At 43.3% G+C, this 18,146-nt stretch overlaps 1 protein-coding gene across 1 annotated transcript; it reads right to left on the bottom strand.

The window, feature by feature from the left end:
• Positions 1-728: 728 nt before the first annotated feature.
• On the bottom strand, positions 729-18,085 carry LOC136481465 (putative disease resistance protein RGA3). The gene is made up of 5 exons (XM_066478798.1): positions 17,940-18,085; positions 12,017-12,319; positions 10,879-11,936; positions 1,381-3,551; positions 729-1,216 (listed from the first exon to the last, which is right to left on the bottom strand). The coding sequence occupies exons 3-5, from the start codon at positions 11,914-11,916 to the stop codon at positions 1,186-1,188; spliced, it is 3,240 nt and encodes a 1,079-aa protein (XP_066334895.1). The 5' UTR covers positions 11,917-11,936; positions 12,017-12,319; positions 17,940-18,085; the 3' UTR covers positions 729-1,185.
• Between the last annotated feature and the right edge of the window lie 61 nt (positions 18,086-18,146).

The following is an 18,146-nucleotide window of genomic DNA, read 5'->3' as shown; positions in this document are numbered from 1 at the left end:
CTGCAACATGGTGGACACGAGGAGGACTGGTGGCCGCACCAACACCACCGACGGAGAAGATGGTGGCTCACTGTCCGCGGGTACTGGCAGTCCCACCCTAGGGTATAAATCTAATCCCACTGTGCGCTATTGTTCATATGCTATTCTGTTAGCGTTGTTAGCGTACTTGGTTGCTGCACTGTTAAATACTATCTGCAGTAGTGGTGGTGTTAAAGTATGGTTAGTGGTACTGTTACTATTGTTTAAGTCGTTTTTATGGATTAATATAAGTCGTAAATTGACCAAATGTTCAACATATATAACATATATATGTGTGTGTAATTTACTTGCAAAGCATAGGAGTCAATTGATGAACAATGACATTATCACGATACATTCTTAGTTTGAGATGTCTATTATTAATAGTGATCGATGAGCAGTGACAATATCAAGATACAATGACTAGAAGAACAATAAAAAGTCACTAATATGATTACCTTAAACTTCCAAATAAAATCATCAACGACGGTGTTGAGATCAATAGTGTCCAAGACATCCTTTTCAATGTAGCACATAGCCAGGTGATTCGATCTTTCTCGTGATATAGTTGACCTTGAATAGTTTTTTCAAATTTGAAGAAATTTCTTTCGGCTGAGGCTATGGTCACAGGTATAGTCAAAAGGATTCAATAGGCAACTAAAACATTAGATAGCAATCCGCAGCCATAACGAACTCAAGAATATCAGTTGTTGACATTAAAGTATATGGTAAAGTCATTTGTAGCACCTTCAATTTTGATGTCAACAACGCTTGTACAGATCATCATCATCTAAGGACTTCAAAATTTTTTACAAGTACTTTTCCAAACCACTGTAACAAAGCTCAATTTATACAAGTTTATCATACAGTATTATGTATAGCCTTCAGCAGCAGAATCATTTCTCGAGGAGTTGTACTAAACACACTCCACGGCATACAGATGCAGTTTATGAGATCCGAGTCCAACGAGGTGTAGCACTGTTACAAGTCTGTATTAAACGGTCACGCAGTTGAGGACGGCGAGAACCATTCGGTAACATGGTCAAAATAGAAACCCCTTATACACAGTATCTTTTCATAATCTTCGAATGGATTTAAACGTAGGATGGGCCGGATAAGCTCCTATATATGATATTGATTCCATCATCAACCAAGATTCCACTTCCATCACTTGCAAAGCGTCCGTAGCCACCTCCGTCTGCGCAGTGAAATGAGAAGGATTAATGTTTCAAATTGACCAAACCAGGCTGCTGCTGGTTGCTGTTGATTGCAGCTCGCTCACAGTCACGGAACAAATAAGCAAGCGAAAGTAAGGAAAACCATATATTTTATATTGAAAGAGAAGTAACATATATATATTACCCCAGCAGATTGAAGAGGGCGCTGCTGATATTGGTCTCCAGGTAGCGAGGATCCCTTGTATACGTGACTGTGAAAATTCCATTTGGACCATTATGGGTATGGGCCTCCACACGACGGATATGGCAGAACTTATTCCAGTCGTAGGTGGATTTTCCCAAAGCCATTGAACAGAGCAGCGGTAGGTCACAGCACAGGTACAAACGGGTGAGGTTGAGACCCCGCAGGTATCTTGGGAGTATTCTCATGCTGGAACTCTGCAGATTAAGGTATCTAAGTGCTGGGACAGCCTCTAAGACAGACAGTCGCGAGTAGCAACTGATGGCAAGCTTCTGCAAACTTGGGAGGTTGGTGATTCTCTTTACACTGTGGCAGCACTCCAGGCTAAGTTCAACGACACAAGGAAGGTTTTCCAGATAGTAAAGGCAATGAACATCTCGAAGGTTCAACATCTTGAGCGCCCTTGCATGGTAGGAAAGTCCAGGTGGAAGTCGTGTCAGTGATCTGCAGTTGTCGAGTGTGAGTTCCAACAAGACTGGCATGGCTTCAAGCAGCTCCTCGCACTCCCACTCCCACTCCTCCCAGCGAACCATTTCGCTGAAGATCAATTTTTTCAAACTTGGGAATGATACCGACACACGGGAATGTCGCTTATTATTGTGCTTGTGGGTGTGGCGCATCAATTCTGGGCCAACATGCTTGATGGCTGGAGCATGAAGAACAATCAATATCTCTAAACAGGGAAGCTGACACAAGCCATTGGGGAGCTGGGTACAAAGAGCAAGATTCGACAGTTCCAAAATCCGCAGCCTCTCCAGAGACACTCCTGTCATTGACATAACCCATTCTGGAAGTCGACGCCCAAAATATCCATCAATGGTCAAATGATTTATGCAACCTGGAGGACAAAGCTCAGCAAATACCTCCTCAATGTGCCGCTCCTCCTCCTCTGTGACAACTCTTTTGACTGACCAGCCGTCATCTTCTATTATACTGCTGCACTTCAAGGCCAAGCGGCCAAGGTGATTCTTGCTACGTAGCATGGCCTTTGCAGCTAAGGAGCTGGGATGTACATTCTCCAATCCCTTCAGTGAAAGATCCCTAAGCTGAGAAAGAGGACCTAGCTCTTCCAAAGTACACCAACCATTTGCACCACCATCCATGTTGGCTGGAAAGTTCAGTATTTTCCTCAAGTTTGTCAGCTCACCAAATTTCTTTGGTATAATATTTACCGCTTCACCGAGATAAACAGACCGCAGCTGCTTTAACTTTACAATGCCATTAGGAAGTCGTACCATTTTCTCACAACCACTAAGGCCAATATGCTGCAAAAACTTCAATTGGCCAATTGTATCTGGTAGACTAGATATTTGAGTACTTTCTATGGTCAAGTACCTTAAGAGCTTCAGTTCCCCCAGATGGTCTGCTAATAATGGAATAAAATCTGCATTCTCTAAATGTATTGTGCGTAGTCTGGATAATCTACTCAAAGAATCATTATGCTTAAACCTGATAGGGCAACAAGATATTAATGTTCTCAACGAACTCTGATTTTGTAGAACGCTCCACTCCAGTTCATCTGAACCTGACTCCACTCCAATAGACAGAAAACGAAACTTGTGTGAAAGAAGACTGCTACCAATACCACCTTCCCCCATACGAGCCACCAGTGCTTCATCTCTAACCATATACTGGCAAAATGAGCGAACAACATCATGCATTACGTAATGTGAATGGCCAATGCATTCCTTATATGGTTGTATAAGGTTCCTCATGATCAACTCTTTGTTGTAATCTCTTCCTATCTGTTCCAGGTCATCTGAGTGTCTACTGCTCACCAATCCTTCACTAATCCACATTTCAATCAGTTGATCAGGACTAATGTTTGTTTTTTGTGGGATAAGTGAGTAGTAAATCAAGCATTGCTTCAAATGAGGAGGTAGATCATCATAACTCAGGTATAGTGCATGGTTTAGCTCTTCGGGCATTCCATCAATAGACCATGCAGGATTATCTAAAACCCTCTCCCACTCAACTATGTTTATAGACCTTTGTCGCAATAGTCCTCCTATCACTTTGATAGCAAGAGGTAAACCACCGCATCTGCCAAGGATGTTCGATCCTATATCCTTCAGAGTATCTATTTCAAGCTGATCTCTCTCGGTTGCTATGACCTGCAGGCAGATTGAAAATTAATGAATGGAATTATATTTGATTGTGTATTTCTGTTTCAGACATGGTTGCAGAATTCCAGCTGCTCCCCTGTCCTGAAATATATGGCAACTATCCTAAATTTGATAGACTTCGTAGATAAGAGCGTTAACATCTACCACATCAAAAAGATAAATTAGCAAAATACATTTTATAATGTATATAATGAAGCTCAATATCATAAATGTTATTACTCTTCTCTACAAACTTGGTCAAAACTTAGGATGGTTCGATTTAGGACATATTAAAATCCCTTATATTTTAGGATTGAAGGCGTAACGATTCTTTAGTCATTCTTTCTTTTCAAAAGAAAGTCGAAGTAGGTCGTTTTACTTGTTATAATGTCCTCACCTTCCACTAAATAACTACATATCCTTTTAATGTCAAATTGTTAGGTTGACACGTGAACCTGGATCTATATTCCATATATAAACCACCATATTAAGTTATCCATGTTTTAAAAAAAAACAATGAATCATAGTTTCCACTAATATCACAACGTAGCCCAATCAGTGGTTACTGAATCAAGAATACAAGATGGAGCGCCACACATTACAAAGTTAAAATGTAACCTGTCATGTTGCTCATTTTTATGCTGAACAAGCTTTCCTTTCCCAGCACTAGTTTCATAATTCATTCAAGTGCACTTCAAATCTCGAACTAGTTCAAATATCAATAGTTATAGCTATTGCCTAATAAATCAGTTTGCATATTAGAGTAGAACTAAAGACCAATGGCAGATAAATATAGTTAAAAATCATAAATTCAAATTTATGAGAAAATTATGAAAGCAACTAAAAACTATAGTTATGAAAATGTTGTAGCAACGTCAACAACATTCAATTGGCAACACGAGATTTGTAAATACTATCTAGGCATCTGGTCGTATGAAACAATCGTTAGTAGAGTTAGAACATCTCCCGCAGATACTCCAAATTGAATTCCGTCATGTATATCTCCATTTGGCTATCCACTCCATATAATTCACTCTCCATACTTGAGCACACTCTAGAAGACTAACAAATCTCTGTTCGGCTTACCCCATATTCGGCTTGTTCGGCTTTTTTTTTTAGCCGGAACAGTGTTTTTCTCTCACAACAATTCAGCCGGAACAGTGTTTTTCAACCAGTTTCAGCCAAAATTCTGCCAGCCGAATTGATCTATATTATATTGGTATTCAAATTAACATGAATTGTACACTTTTTCCTTCATTCTTTAGAATTAAACCGATACTCTTAAGTTCAAATAGTATATAAAACAGTCAATTTTGAGGAATTTTAGTTTAACATCAAAATGTGTTGTCTGTTATTTATTATATCAACAGAAAAAATAGAAGTGATTTTAGAAGATTGATACAGTCACCATTTTGAATTTTTGAAAGAGGAGAAAACACTACAAAGAAACAGATCTGCATAGACAAGCAAAGCAGCCAGACCTGGGCAGCTCACTCCTCTGATTAAGAGGCTCTGCTAATCAGAAATAACAAAGCCGGTGGTGGGTGGACAGGGTGGTGCTTGTCTGCCTCTACAGACAAAAAAAAATGCAGGCCCACCGGCTGACGCCCACTGGAGATCTGCTGTTGCGCCGTCGCTGAGCCCGTTGCCCGTTGCTCGATTCGCTGCGCCGCCTGCCCGATTTGAGGCCTCCCCGCACTGGGGTGGTGGCTCGGCAGTAGGGATGAGAGTGGATTTTTTTTAAACATGACTTCACGCGTTTTCATTAAGAAGATGAACCGAAAGAATAGCTTACACAACGCAGCTATAGGAGAACCTATAGTGCCGGCTACAGAACCACATAGAAAGTGGTTAGGAACCTAAACGACAACGTAAAAGAAAGAAAGACGTTAGGGAGAGGCTCTCCACCACAAACCTAACCGATTGAACTTGCAAAGGAAAAAAATACATCAACGCAACGCTGCCAGCAAGAGAAGTGAAGCCGCGGTGGCCAAGCATTCACCAAGAAGCGATGAGACAACAACGGCAAAGTATCCGCAAGGGGGGAGGGGGGGCATCACGTCCTCAGCATCCGGCATGAGGGGGGCGCCCGAGGTGACGACGGCGGCAAGGTATTCGCCTGAGCAGCAATGACGGCAAAGCATCCGTCAAAGAAGTGAGGCAGTGGCAAGGTATCCGCTGCAAAGGACCCAAGCAGCACGGTGGCAAAGGATCCGCCAGAGACCACACGACAAAGTATCGGCAAGAGTGGAGCGACATCAGCGGCAAAGTATCCGCCCAGGCAGCAACGATGGCAAAGCATCCTCCAAGAAGATCCTGCAAAGAACCATACGACAGCGGCAACACCATACATCTGAGCTGGGCAGACCAAAGCGAAGAAGGAGCTGAAGCACATGTAGGCATAGCACAGCCAGGATCAACTCTGGCGGGAGAGGCGGGACGACGGTAGAAGTGCTCCAACGGAGCCTCTAGGAAGGGGATGACATCCGTAGACGCCAACGTTGAAAGAAGAGCACAAGGACTTTCATCCTAGGACCGCCCCCAACAACCCGCGCGGCGAACAGAAACTTCAACGACGCCTACAAGAAGGTAGTGGCACAGACCGTACCACCGCCGTTGGCCCGAAGCAAGGCACTGGGTAGAGTTTTCACCCAAGTAACAACTGTTCGCCGGATTGGGGTCATCCCGCCCTACCGGGGCAGGGGCAGATCCTCCAGCGCCGGCTCGCAGGCAGCCAGCAAGTAGGCCCTGCCCGTCCAGCACACCAGCAATGGCCGACGCTGGTTAGCTGGGAAGGCCCACCCAGGCCAGGACCGGCAGCCTAGACGTGGCCGCCATGGGCACCCAGGCCATGGCCGCCGTAGGCACCTCGATCGCCAGATCTGGCCGTCCCTGGCACCATAGCGTCCCCTGCGAGTGAGGCTAGCATCCGCCGTCAACCTGGCACACTGGCCACCGTGGGCTGGCACCATCCACGTCAGGGCTAGGCAGGCAACGGCCTCGGCCAGATCGGCCAACGCGGGCAGGCGTGAGGTCCAGCTAGGCCGTCGCTGCCCCTGGCCCCAGGCAGTCGCTAGCGACCCCATAGGGGTGCATGCCACCGGCACCGGCCCGGATCTGGCCGTCCGACGCATGAAGACCCAGGGATGCTGGAAGAAGGACCGGACGCGCTGCATCACCACGCAGAACAAATGGAGGGTGCATGCGCCAAATCTAGCCCTAGGGGGTCCGAATCCACCCGGGTGGCCGTGTTTCCTCGCCGGAGATGAACCTGGTGGCCGTAGATGAGGGGGAGGGGTGGTGGAGGAGTGAGGGGGAGGGAGGGAGGGCTATGGTCGCACCCTTTTTTAGGGGCCACCGCGGGCCGCCGCCGTCGTATGCCGAAGGGCGGCGACGGCGGCCGAAGGGGGGCTAGGGGATGGGGGCCTAGGGCGCCGGCGCTGTTGCCCCCGAGTCGCTCATTGGGGGCACTCGAGGAAAGTTGAGTGACCCACTTGTTCCACAACATGAATGGATGAGAGTGGATAGAGAGGGCGGCGGGGGGTCGGGCGTAGGGGAGAACTCAAGAATCGACGACCATGAACAACGCTCAGTCGTCGGGCCGAGCACTCGGCCGGTGCTGCCTCCTTGCACTGCTCTCACCCTCCACTCCAAGCAGAAAGAACAGAGAAGTCTATTGCCGTTCAGGTGGGGTGCAGGGCGGCGACGGTGATGAGAAGGCGGCAGTGTGTATAGATGGCCATTTGGGCCATGTAGCCCGGCCCGGCATGGGCCCGTGCCGGGCACGGCCCACTAGCACTGGGCCAGGCACGGCACGCCGTGCCCACCGTGCCGTGCCGAACCGGGCACCGAGCCTGGCCAACGGCCCAGGCATGGCTGGTTGGGCCATTTTTCAGGTCGGGCCGTCTTGAAAAGCTCGAGCATCTTAGTGGCCCGTGCCAGCCCACCAGCCCGACGAGAGGGGAATGGAGGCATCGACGTCGCCCTCAGGTGGGGCGCTGGTAGCGAAGGTGCGGCGGCGCGGCACGCCTGCGACGCATGGTGGCATGGCGCCCTGGATCTAGCTGTAGGGTGGAGCTGGTGGTGTGGATCTGGGAGGGTAGAAGGGCGCAGCGCGGAGAAGAAGATGGTGTGGCGTTGGCGTAGGGAAGAAGGGAGTCGGGAGGAAATAGGTAGCGGCCAGCCGCGGGGAGAGAGGTAGAAGGTAGCTGGCGGCTACAGGTTACGCAGGAGGCGGCGACGCTCCACGCCTCCACGAGTCAGAGCAAACATAGAGTGGACATGGACAGTGCCCGAGTAAGTCTATGGACAGGTATAGGATTGGACTGATGAAGCCTGGTAAGCTACGGGCCTCCACCGGGCCTACGGCAATTTAGCGGGCTGGGCCAAGCCGGGCCACCCTGACGTGCCTAGGCAGCGGCCCAAGCATGGCACGCTACATATTTTTTATGACACTAATATTTTTATACCGTCTTTAGAAATAAAATGTGTTGTATCTCGGCCCTATAATCGTTTTCCTTTTATAGTGAAATAATATAATTTATTTTAAAAGCAAAGCAACATGAAAGAAACCGCTGACTCGCTAATGTCCCAACAGGGATGGTGAAGCTATTGGCTAATGCGCTCAAGGCTCAATTTCTTAACTAAAAAAGCTACGGCGAATGCGATGACGAGTGTGCTAAAGATGCTCTTACTGGTTTATATTCTCAATACATCCAAGCACACAATATATCATTCTACCCGAGTCTCCACATTAATCGTCATAAAAGGTATACTAGAAAATGATAAGTCCAAGAAATTCCTACAAATATAAAAAAAAAAAATCTAGCCTTCAATGATTTGCTCTAATCACCATTTACCTATAGCTATTGGATATTCTGTTTCCTTAGAATTACCCGCATTTATCATTATTATAAATAAGATAAAGTAAAGCCCTCAAACTACATCTAAATTACCCACATCTGTCATTATAAAACATAATATATAGTAAGCACTAAATTTGTGAATAAATTACCCATCCTGGCATTATGATGATAATATAAGTAGCTCCTTAAATTTTCATCTATACTATTCTCTTTTGCCACTATTAAAATAAACTAAACATTCTCTCAAGTATACATCTAAATCGCCAATGTGTGCTATTATGAAAAAAAAGTTAAGGTCACTGTAAATTACAACTATATATGTCTCTAAATTACAAACTTTTATCACTGTTAATCACTTAAATTAAACATACATATGGTACCTTCATATAGATCAAGTATACATGCATACATGAGCAATAAATATATATTTATATGTTTTAGTAATCATGAAAATTATCTCTCTTCATGGCTCATATATACTAATGACAATAATAACCGATCTAATATCATATTGATATCTATGACAATTATTTATGCATTTTGTTACTTTGAATCATTTTATGCATTTTGATTAAGACATTATGATATATTAGCATAATTGTAAGCACTTCATTTTTTATAAAAAATACTATTGTATATATAATTCTTTGAGAGAGGAAATCCGACACCTTAAACAGTGCAGAAGGTTAATGCAGATAAAAATGTTCAGGACCTTCCTGTTTTATAGATTTCTTTGAGTAAACATTCAGTATTATATACTTAAATATTATTGTTCTCTTGAGGTTACCACTATTGCTCCCTCCTTCCAAATCCCACTTCAAATAAAGCACTGTAGTGCAGGTTTAATGACTGTTTATGCGCTTATAGTAATTAATTGTAGAGTCTAGATCTAAATCCTTATTTTTAATAAAAACAGAAAAGATAGTTTCGGTTAAATTTATAATAAACACAAGCATATAACAATTTCATTTTAAAAAAAAGTCAAAATATAAATTCATGACATAATATGACAGTGCTGCAATAGGAGCTGCCATAATTTAAGCTAAGGTTTTAACTAAGGGCCTGTTTGGCATGGCTCCACTCCACAACTCCACCAACTCTAGCAAAAAATCCAGCCAAACACACCAACTCCAAAACTCCATGGAGCTGCCAACTCCATGGAGCTGTAGTGCAAATGGGGGTGGAGTTTTGGAGCACCTCTTTTGCAGCTCCAAAACCCCTTTCTTGAACCTCCTCGTGGAGTTGGTGGGTAATTACCCACCAATGCCACTCGTTACACAAAAAACGATTCGTTTTCTTTTCTCGCGAACCCGCGCGTTGTGACTTCCTCCTGCCGCCGTTGCTTCTCATCGGGCCCCTCCCTCACGTCCGGCCGGCGGCCACGCCACAGCCCCATCGGGCGCGCCTTCGCCGGCAGGCGGCCGTGCCTTCTTCACGCGCCAGCTCGCCGTTGCCTCCCTCCACCGCCGGCGGACTACGGCGCGTACGGGTGCCTCCGGGTGCTGAACCGCTTCGCCGCCAAGCACAACTCGCGGCTGCAGCGCGAGGTGGCGGAGCTGCGAGCGTCGCGTCCGAGGGGCGCGACTCCTTCCTCGCGCTCCTCCACAACGCCTCCTCGCTGGGCTTCGACGTGGCGAGCACGCGCAAGGCCTGCTACGGCGGCGGCAGCGAGTACAACTTTGACTGGCGGCGGATGCGTGGGTTCGCGGGGGCGACGGCGTGCATGGAGCCGGCGGTGTACCTGAGCTGGGACGGGATCTACATGACGCAGGCCGCGTACAGGGCCATGTCCAGGCTCATATACCATGGAAAGTGGGACCTGAATTGGGGGACTTCTGAAGAAGATGGGGTAGAGAGGATGACAAGTGGGACCTGAATTGGGGGACAACAATGGCAATTCACACTGAAATCGGTTTTTTTTGGAGCTGAGAGCACCCATCTAGCCAAACACCACATTTTAGTTTTGGAGTTCTGGAGTGGAGCTGGCTCCACCTGGAGTTTTAGAGTGGAGCAGCTCTACCCAGAGTTGGAGCCATGCCAAACAGGGCCTAAGTGCATATGGAAGGCACATGGAGGTGCCATCAGAGGGAAAAAACGATGATATAGATGGAAAGCATATAAATTAATTTTGTTATTTTATCACAACCGGATAGAGAAAACAAAGTATCTATATGGGTATTGGATAAAATAACAAAGTGAGAGGGCAATGATAAGTAATTTTAGGTAGATGTAGGTACTAAGCAGTAAGGATTAACGTTTTTGCTTCTTCTAAGATTCTAACAGTGCAAGAGCAGCGTGCTCTGAGCCCGGGTTGACAGACTAGTAGATGTATTAATTTATTAAATAAACACATGTTGAGGAAAATTCAGTCAACAGACAATGTAAGTTACATTAGCATTGCTATTCAAAACATTTGCAGAAAAAAGTGTATTGTTTGATGATTCAAAGTAAAGATAAGAAACGTTTCTGACCTCTTTTTTGAGCAAGGTCCACGCGTCTTGAGGCCCCAAGTAGTTAACATGGTGGAGGTACTGAGCCTTCATCGAACGGGCGACTCGATCATCTCTCGTTGTGACAAGGACTCGGCTTCCACGAGCAACGTAACTGAAGGATGCCTTGAGCACATCGTTCCACTTTGCTGCAGTCCACATATCATCTAGTACCACAAAGGTTTTCTTGTCCCTGATTGTGTCTGCAAGTGTTGACTCAAGCCGAGACTTCCCATCATCATGGCAATCTCGTCCTTCAGCATGATGGATGGCCTCCCTCAAAAGTTCGGTTTCAGTGCAGGCCTGAGTGATACTCAACCACATCCTTATGCTGAATTTGTCTTTGATGGTTTGATGGTTGTAAATATTCTGGGCCAATGCGGTTTTGCCGATGCCCCCAGGGCCAGAAATGGCAACCACAATGTAATCATCTGGATGATTGCTCCACCATTCGCCTGTCAGCATATTCACCAGATCAACTGTATCCTCTTCGATTTTCTTCCCAACCAAGCTCGATCGCTCAATCACCGGCGAAGTCTTACTGCCGGCAGGATGAGTAAGCACCCCCCTGTCCTGCTGGTTATTCTGCTCCATTCTAATGAATTTGAACTTAGCACCGCTTTCGCAGATGCTGTCAAGCTTCTTGTTGAGATCCTTGATGCGGGTTCCAATGTCATGGGTGAAGACAGGACTCCGCATACAGAATGATATGGGATTGAAGCACCTCGATTCTGCACACATGATGGACTCCTGCCCCTCCTCAGCCTGAATAATACAGATGTCAAGGATGTCAGTTGCCTCGTACATAACATCCTTCAGCATCAGCACCCACCGCTGCACGGCGTTCTCTGTTATGCGTCTCCTCTCCGCGTCAGCGAGCACTGCCTTGAGGTCCTGCAGTTTTCCCTCCAGCTTGTTCATCTCATCGGGAACCCCATACAACATGGCCACTTCATCAGCTGCCATCTTTATCAGCGTGTCTATCACAAAGGATACCATCGCACCCAGGACCGCCGCCATGGTTTGTGATGTTGTGGCTTCTACGAGAAAATATTTTATATTAGTTCATGTACCTTTTCAGTTCAATCATTTCATCAACTGAATATAACAAGAGTGTTACCTCCACTACAATCTGCTTGCTCCTCGGTACAGACTAGTATTTGATAAAGAACGTCTGATGCAGGGATGAAGGTTCACGTGCAAATATATAGAACGGCCGTAGGTAATTGAGATACTTTTACATTTAGGAATTTGCTAATTTATCAATCCGTTCAGCCATATGATATGAATCTGCCAATCTTTGGGATGCGACGACTCAAATAGCAGTCAGCAACTGATGGGGAATGCAACTTGTACGGATGTCTCATAAACTGACAAACTGCAATGCGAACGCCAAGCTTCGAAAGTTCACAATGGTATGACTCTGCACCAAAGAACACGAATTGTTGAGATGTACAGGCCATTTGTTCTGCAAGTCCAAAATGTTCAGAATGGTACTCACAGTAACAGTAACTCCATTACCCGTTATTTATCTTTATTCTTTTTTTTTGGTTAAAAACTGTGAAAACTCTGCCGATTCATCAAGAGAAGTGTAAGAAAACAAATTACAGAGTACCAATATGGTAATATGCCACTGCAGCTTAATCCAAAACAGTGGAAAATATTAGGTGGAAACTGACTTCTCTGTGGAATCGTGAAAACCCCAAAATAGGATACCCAGAGGTTTTTAACAGCCTAAAACTTGGCGCACCCAAAGTGCCTATTTATGGAGATATATTTTGCAAAAGTTAGAATTTAAATTTAATATATAAATTTTCCTATAAAACTTAAAAAAAATTGCATGCGTCCAAACCAGAAAGACAAAATTGTCTTTTGGAGCACACGCTTGAAATTTGTTATTTTTATATGATTTTTTAAAATATGTCAAATTCGGATTTTTTGAAAAACTTATAGATACATTTTTAAGAAGGTGATTTCCACCAAATATTTCCCCAAAACAAAAAAAAAACCCGACAAGAACAAAATAACAAGAACAAGTAAAACTAGGCCACTATATTTCACAAAAAAAACTAGGCCACTATAAAATTTTTAGTCATAAGTTGTCTACGATCTCTACCAACTTTGCTATGTGGGATAGATATACAACCACATTGACAAGTACCATGGTTCAACATTGGGATGAATGATTGATATGTGGTGAAATTGGTAGAGGGCAATTGGGATTGCATGAACATGTTTGCATATGTTTATGCTATGCTGCTGTCGGCTGCTGTCAATATACTCATCATTTCATCAAGTGCGAAACCATGAGATCATGGGAAGACCTAGGCTTATTATTAGCAATTAACAACTTGTGCATGCTTGGTATTGTGCATTTTTGTGCTTGATGAAGAGCATGCTTGGATTGGTGTGCATGTAGTTACATGTAGGGTGCTGTAATGCATGCTTTGTTTATATCACTAACTAGTGGTCACAATAATGTTTTGTTGGAGAAACTCTTTTTATCTCATGATGTATATGTGTGGGGGTGCATCATGGCTACTAGGGGGGAAATGGTGAAGGGAAAGGGAAGGCTTAGCGTCAATGAACCACGGTGGTGAAGGGAACGGAAAGTGCAGGCTTCACGTTGATGGATCGTGCAATGTGAGCTGGACTCACAAGAGAATCACATTTGCAAGAGACATGTAGTGAAGAGGAAGTTGGTATTGCATTAAATTATACATGATGAGTTGCGAAACAAAAACCTACAAGGGTAACCTTAATGATAGACTTTGAGAAGGTATAAGTGGGACTTTGAGGAAGATATGCTTTAACAAGAAAGGTTGCAATCAAAATATCATTTAGTGGATTACGAGCATGGTCTGAGGGCGTTCAAGTTTGTATTAACATCAATGGGGATATTTGAAACCGCGTTTAGGTCCCTAGTAGGCTTTGGTGTAATAATGACAAGCAATTTAGGGACTAATGATGTCTATGAGATTGTGTACAACTTTTAGACACTTTGGAGCAATATTGAAGTATCCCAACCCCTCAAAAAGAAAAGAAAAACAACATGGACAATAAAGGCTTATAATTCATTTTATATTTTGAGATTTTGATTTTAGGATTGCCTTCCTATTAAGGGGGATACAAATCTTAGCAACAAGTATGGAGGCTCCGGACATTTCCAGAGGTTCTGAATTTGAGAGCGTTCTGCTAACCAAGCGCATAGGTTGGATTCTTTTGTGGGGGAGTATTTATAGTCATCCCCCTTATTCTCCAATGGTCACCATGGTCATTTATTTCAACCTGACATAAGACAAAGGGCACCCTTGTTGATTTTTTGATAGATTTGGTGTGAGATTGAGAGAAGATAAGGGAGAGTGCTAGATAAACTCAAATTCATCTTTTGAGCACTCTTTTTCTTTGTCAATTCGGTGGATTTGTGTTCATTACTCTTAGATTTTGATCCTAGATGGCTAGACGGAGCCCATTGAAGCACCCAAGTTTTGTGGTGTGCTCCTACAAGGTTTGCATCACTGAACATTCTAGTGACACGTTTGAGCTTGATCTTTATGGTCACTTGAGAAGAGGATAGAGTTGGATGAGACTCAAGACCTTTATGGTCTCCTAAAAAATGAAGACGTAGGCATGCCTTGGTGTTGTGGCCAAATCTTGATATAAATCCTTGTTTCACTTGTACTTTTATTCTTGCTTTAATTTTTAAATACCACTTATGCGTTGGCTTTTAGTATTCTAGTTGTTCTATCTACTCTTATGCAAGGTTTTAGTTGTAGTTGTGGCAAGGAATAACTCTTACCCCGCATAGGTAAGCCTAGTACTTCGCCAATTCAACTCTTACAACCATTTACTTGGTGATTTCATTTTCTTAACATGTGGAACCTCTAAAAGAGTGTGGAGCTTCGAGAAATTTTGCAGAACCGCTACTTTGAGTTGGAAAGAATTTTTTAAGTTCAGCCTATTTAACCTCCTCTCTAGGCATTGTTAATTAGACCCTTTCAAGAGTGTATGGAATATGGTGCAGAGCGTGTATCCACCCAAGATCGTTGAATGTTCAGAAATTTAAATCTAATAATCAGAGAATAAAATGAATATTTGGGCCAATAAACGATCTCAAATGAAAAAGGTTTTCAACCACAAAGTTAAAGATCGCAATGGGATCTATAACTTTGATATAGATCATGTCAATGTTCGAGGTCATTTGAAAATTTTTAAAAATTTGAATTTTAAAATATAGGAAATTAAAATAAATATTTGCGTCTCTAAATGATCTCATATAGAAATGTTTTCAACTACAAAGTGTTTTAGATTGTATTTAGAGCTATAATTTTGCTATAGACCATGTCAACATCCCATGTTATTTGAAAAATTCAAAAAAAAAGAATTTCAAAATAAAAAAACTTAAAAATGAATTTATAAGCCTCTAAATGATCCTAGATAAAAAAGTTGTCAATAAAAAAGTTGTAGATCGTATTAAGAACTACACATTTGTTGTAGACCATGTCAACATCCTAGGTTGGTTGAAAAATTTGAAATATGAAATTCAAAATCCGATACCTTAAAACAAATATTTGAGCCTCCAAAAGATCTAAATTTTTTTTATCAACTACAAAGTTGTAAATCACATTGATCTCTATAGTTTTGATATAAAGTTTGTATTCATCCAACTGAACATAAAAAAGTTATGATTTTTTAATATAGAAGAAAGAGAAATCATTTTTTTTGAGGGAAAAAGAGAAATCATTTGACATGTGGGCCCACTGCCATGTTAGTAAAACAACCTAGGAAACCACTTTGAAATGATTATGGGGGTGTTCGGCTGGAGGAATTTGGACGGTTTGAAGGAATGCTGGAGGAATTTGTGAGAGAAAAACACTGTTCCGGATGAAAAAAGAAGCGGATCAAGCCGAGTTTAAGGGCACGCGAACGGGGCCTATGGTGGGTATTTTATCCGGTTTTTGAAAGTTAAGGGATGTAAGTTGTCCATCATTTGAGTTCGAGGATGTTTTTAAATTCAGCGACAAGTTTAGATTGGTAGATTGGACATTACTCATATACTATCACTTATACTATCACAAAACAGAATATCCTTGAGGGTCAAAAACCCTGGAGGAAACCATGAAATCTGCCAACGAAATTATTCTTGGCGGCCAATACTCAAGGAAAGACTGCCAAAGGTAGATAGAAAGGAAAATAGCTATTACCTTTAGGGTTGGTCGCTACAAATTATTTTCTAGGGGGTTTAGCCGCCAAGGAAACAAATATGAAGTTACATTTTTAACACGTGCAATTACCTTGACGGTTTCAGACTAGCACTCAAGGAAACGTGCAATTGCCTTGGCGGTTCAGACTAGCACTCAAGGAAATCTATGATTAAAATAACATGGCAGTTTGGTTTAGCACTTAAGAAATATGTATTTCCTTGACGGTTTTCTACAACTGCCAAGGTAATGGTATATTCCTTGAGAGTCCAATCTCGCCCCTCAAGGAAATTAGTGATCATCAAGGATATTCTATTTTGTGGTACCAGTACTAGTTTTGGAAGTGAGACAGGTGTTTCATGCCCAAAAGAATTACACAAGGGCAGAAATAATGGGCACGTCATCATCCGGTAGGGGCTCACACAAAAATCCACAGGTGATTCAACTTGCAAAGGCGGTAGTCCAATTTCAAATTTGAACTAATCCACGGAAAGAGAAACAAAACTTTGAACACGCTTGTGAATATACACACACACATACACACATACATACACGCTTGTGAATCTGACCTTGACACAGTGCACCCTGTAAGATAGTTTCCCTGCGTAATCAGGTATACTCCAACATACAGCTGCACCTGTCACCTGTGTGTGTGTGTGGCCTTTGAGCTGCGTGTGGTTGGCAAGGTTTCAGTTGCAGGTGTGGAAGGGAATAGCTTTTACCCAATATAGGTCAGTGTAAGCCTAGTACTTCGCCAACTAAGCTCAGAACAAATTTCTTGGTGATTTTGTTTTTGTTGTAACATGTCAAGCCTCTGGACAAGTGTGGAGGTTCAAGAAAATTTGTGGAACCTCTACAGTTTGACAGATATGCTATTTTGAGTTCGACAGAAATTTTTTAGGTTCAGCCTATTCATCCTCGTCCTGCACTATCAGATTCTTTCAAGAGTGTAAGGAGTATGGGACACTATGCCATATTGTGATTTTGGCGATTCAAGTGAAAACATGATCAACAGGGCTAAAATGTGTGGCAAGTGTGTCAATTGTAGGTACTTAGGTAGTAAAGGTTCAAAGCAAGAAGATAACACAAAGATCCAATGAAAAAATAAACAAAAATAGCCAGGTCTTAAAGAAATTATATATAAGAACTGGATGACCTGATCACGTTTGAAATGAAAGCGACTATCAAGTTGGTAGGGTGAAATAGTGAAGACCAAGTCAAAACAACGTAACCGGATGATCTGGAAGTTGAGTGAAGCTACCGTATGCACAGCGCTTGTATTGCTCTCCCACAACCCCGTTTAGCCGTACCTTGTGCACGTCATCATCCAGTAGGGGCTCACACAAGTGTTAGAGTGAATGGTTAGATCCAGATCAAAAGAGATCTACTAACCGACGAACGTGGAATCATAACCACCATAGAAGAAAATACGCAAACGAGAACGACACCGAGGCACGATATTTTTTAACAAGGTTCAGCGATGTGCCTACATCTTCGGAGCATGACTACGGGGGCTCTTTTCCATAAAACAATAGCTACACCGGTATCCGGGCGCTCTCGCGGCCTCACCGCCACACAAACCAGCAACAAAGTCATCTCTCTGGTTACAACAGGAGTTGCCTCATATTTATGGATCCCTAGGATATAGAGTTCCCTAACCTCTAATACAACTCAAGACCAATGAAACCAAAAACTGTACACATATTCGACATATATCTAACAACAAGGACCACAATAGTCGTCCAAGTTCATATTCGAACCAAATAAATCACGGAGAGAGAAACAAAACATTGAACATGCTTGTAAATATACTATGATGATCATAACAAGAGAGAATCTGACCTTGACTCGGCGCGCCCGGTCGTCGTAATATAAGGCAGTTGCTCACTTGCCCTGGGTGAGAAGAAACCTGGACTGGTTTCGAGCCTCACAGATGCAAAGGAAGGACACACAAAAATTAAGAGCGACTCTCTCTCCCTCTTAAAGAAAAAAAGGCCCGAAGACTTGGGCGCGTGCTCTCAGAGGAGTCTTTGTGGGCGAATGTACGAT

This window comes from Miscanthus floridulus, chromosome 9 (genome assembly GCF_019320115.1).
Source record: "Miscanthus floridulus cultivar M001 chromosome 9, ASM1932011v1, whole genome shotgun sequence".
NCBI lineage: Eukaryota > Viridiplantae > Streptophyta > Magnoliopsida > Poales > Poaceae > Miscanthus > Miscanthus floridulus.
This window is presented reverse-complemented; position numbering and strand designations above follow the sequence as displayed.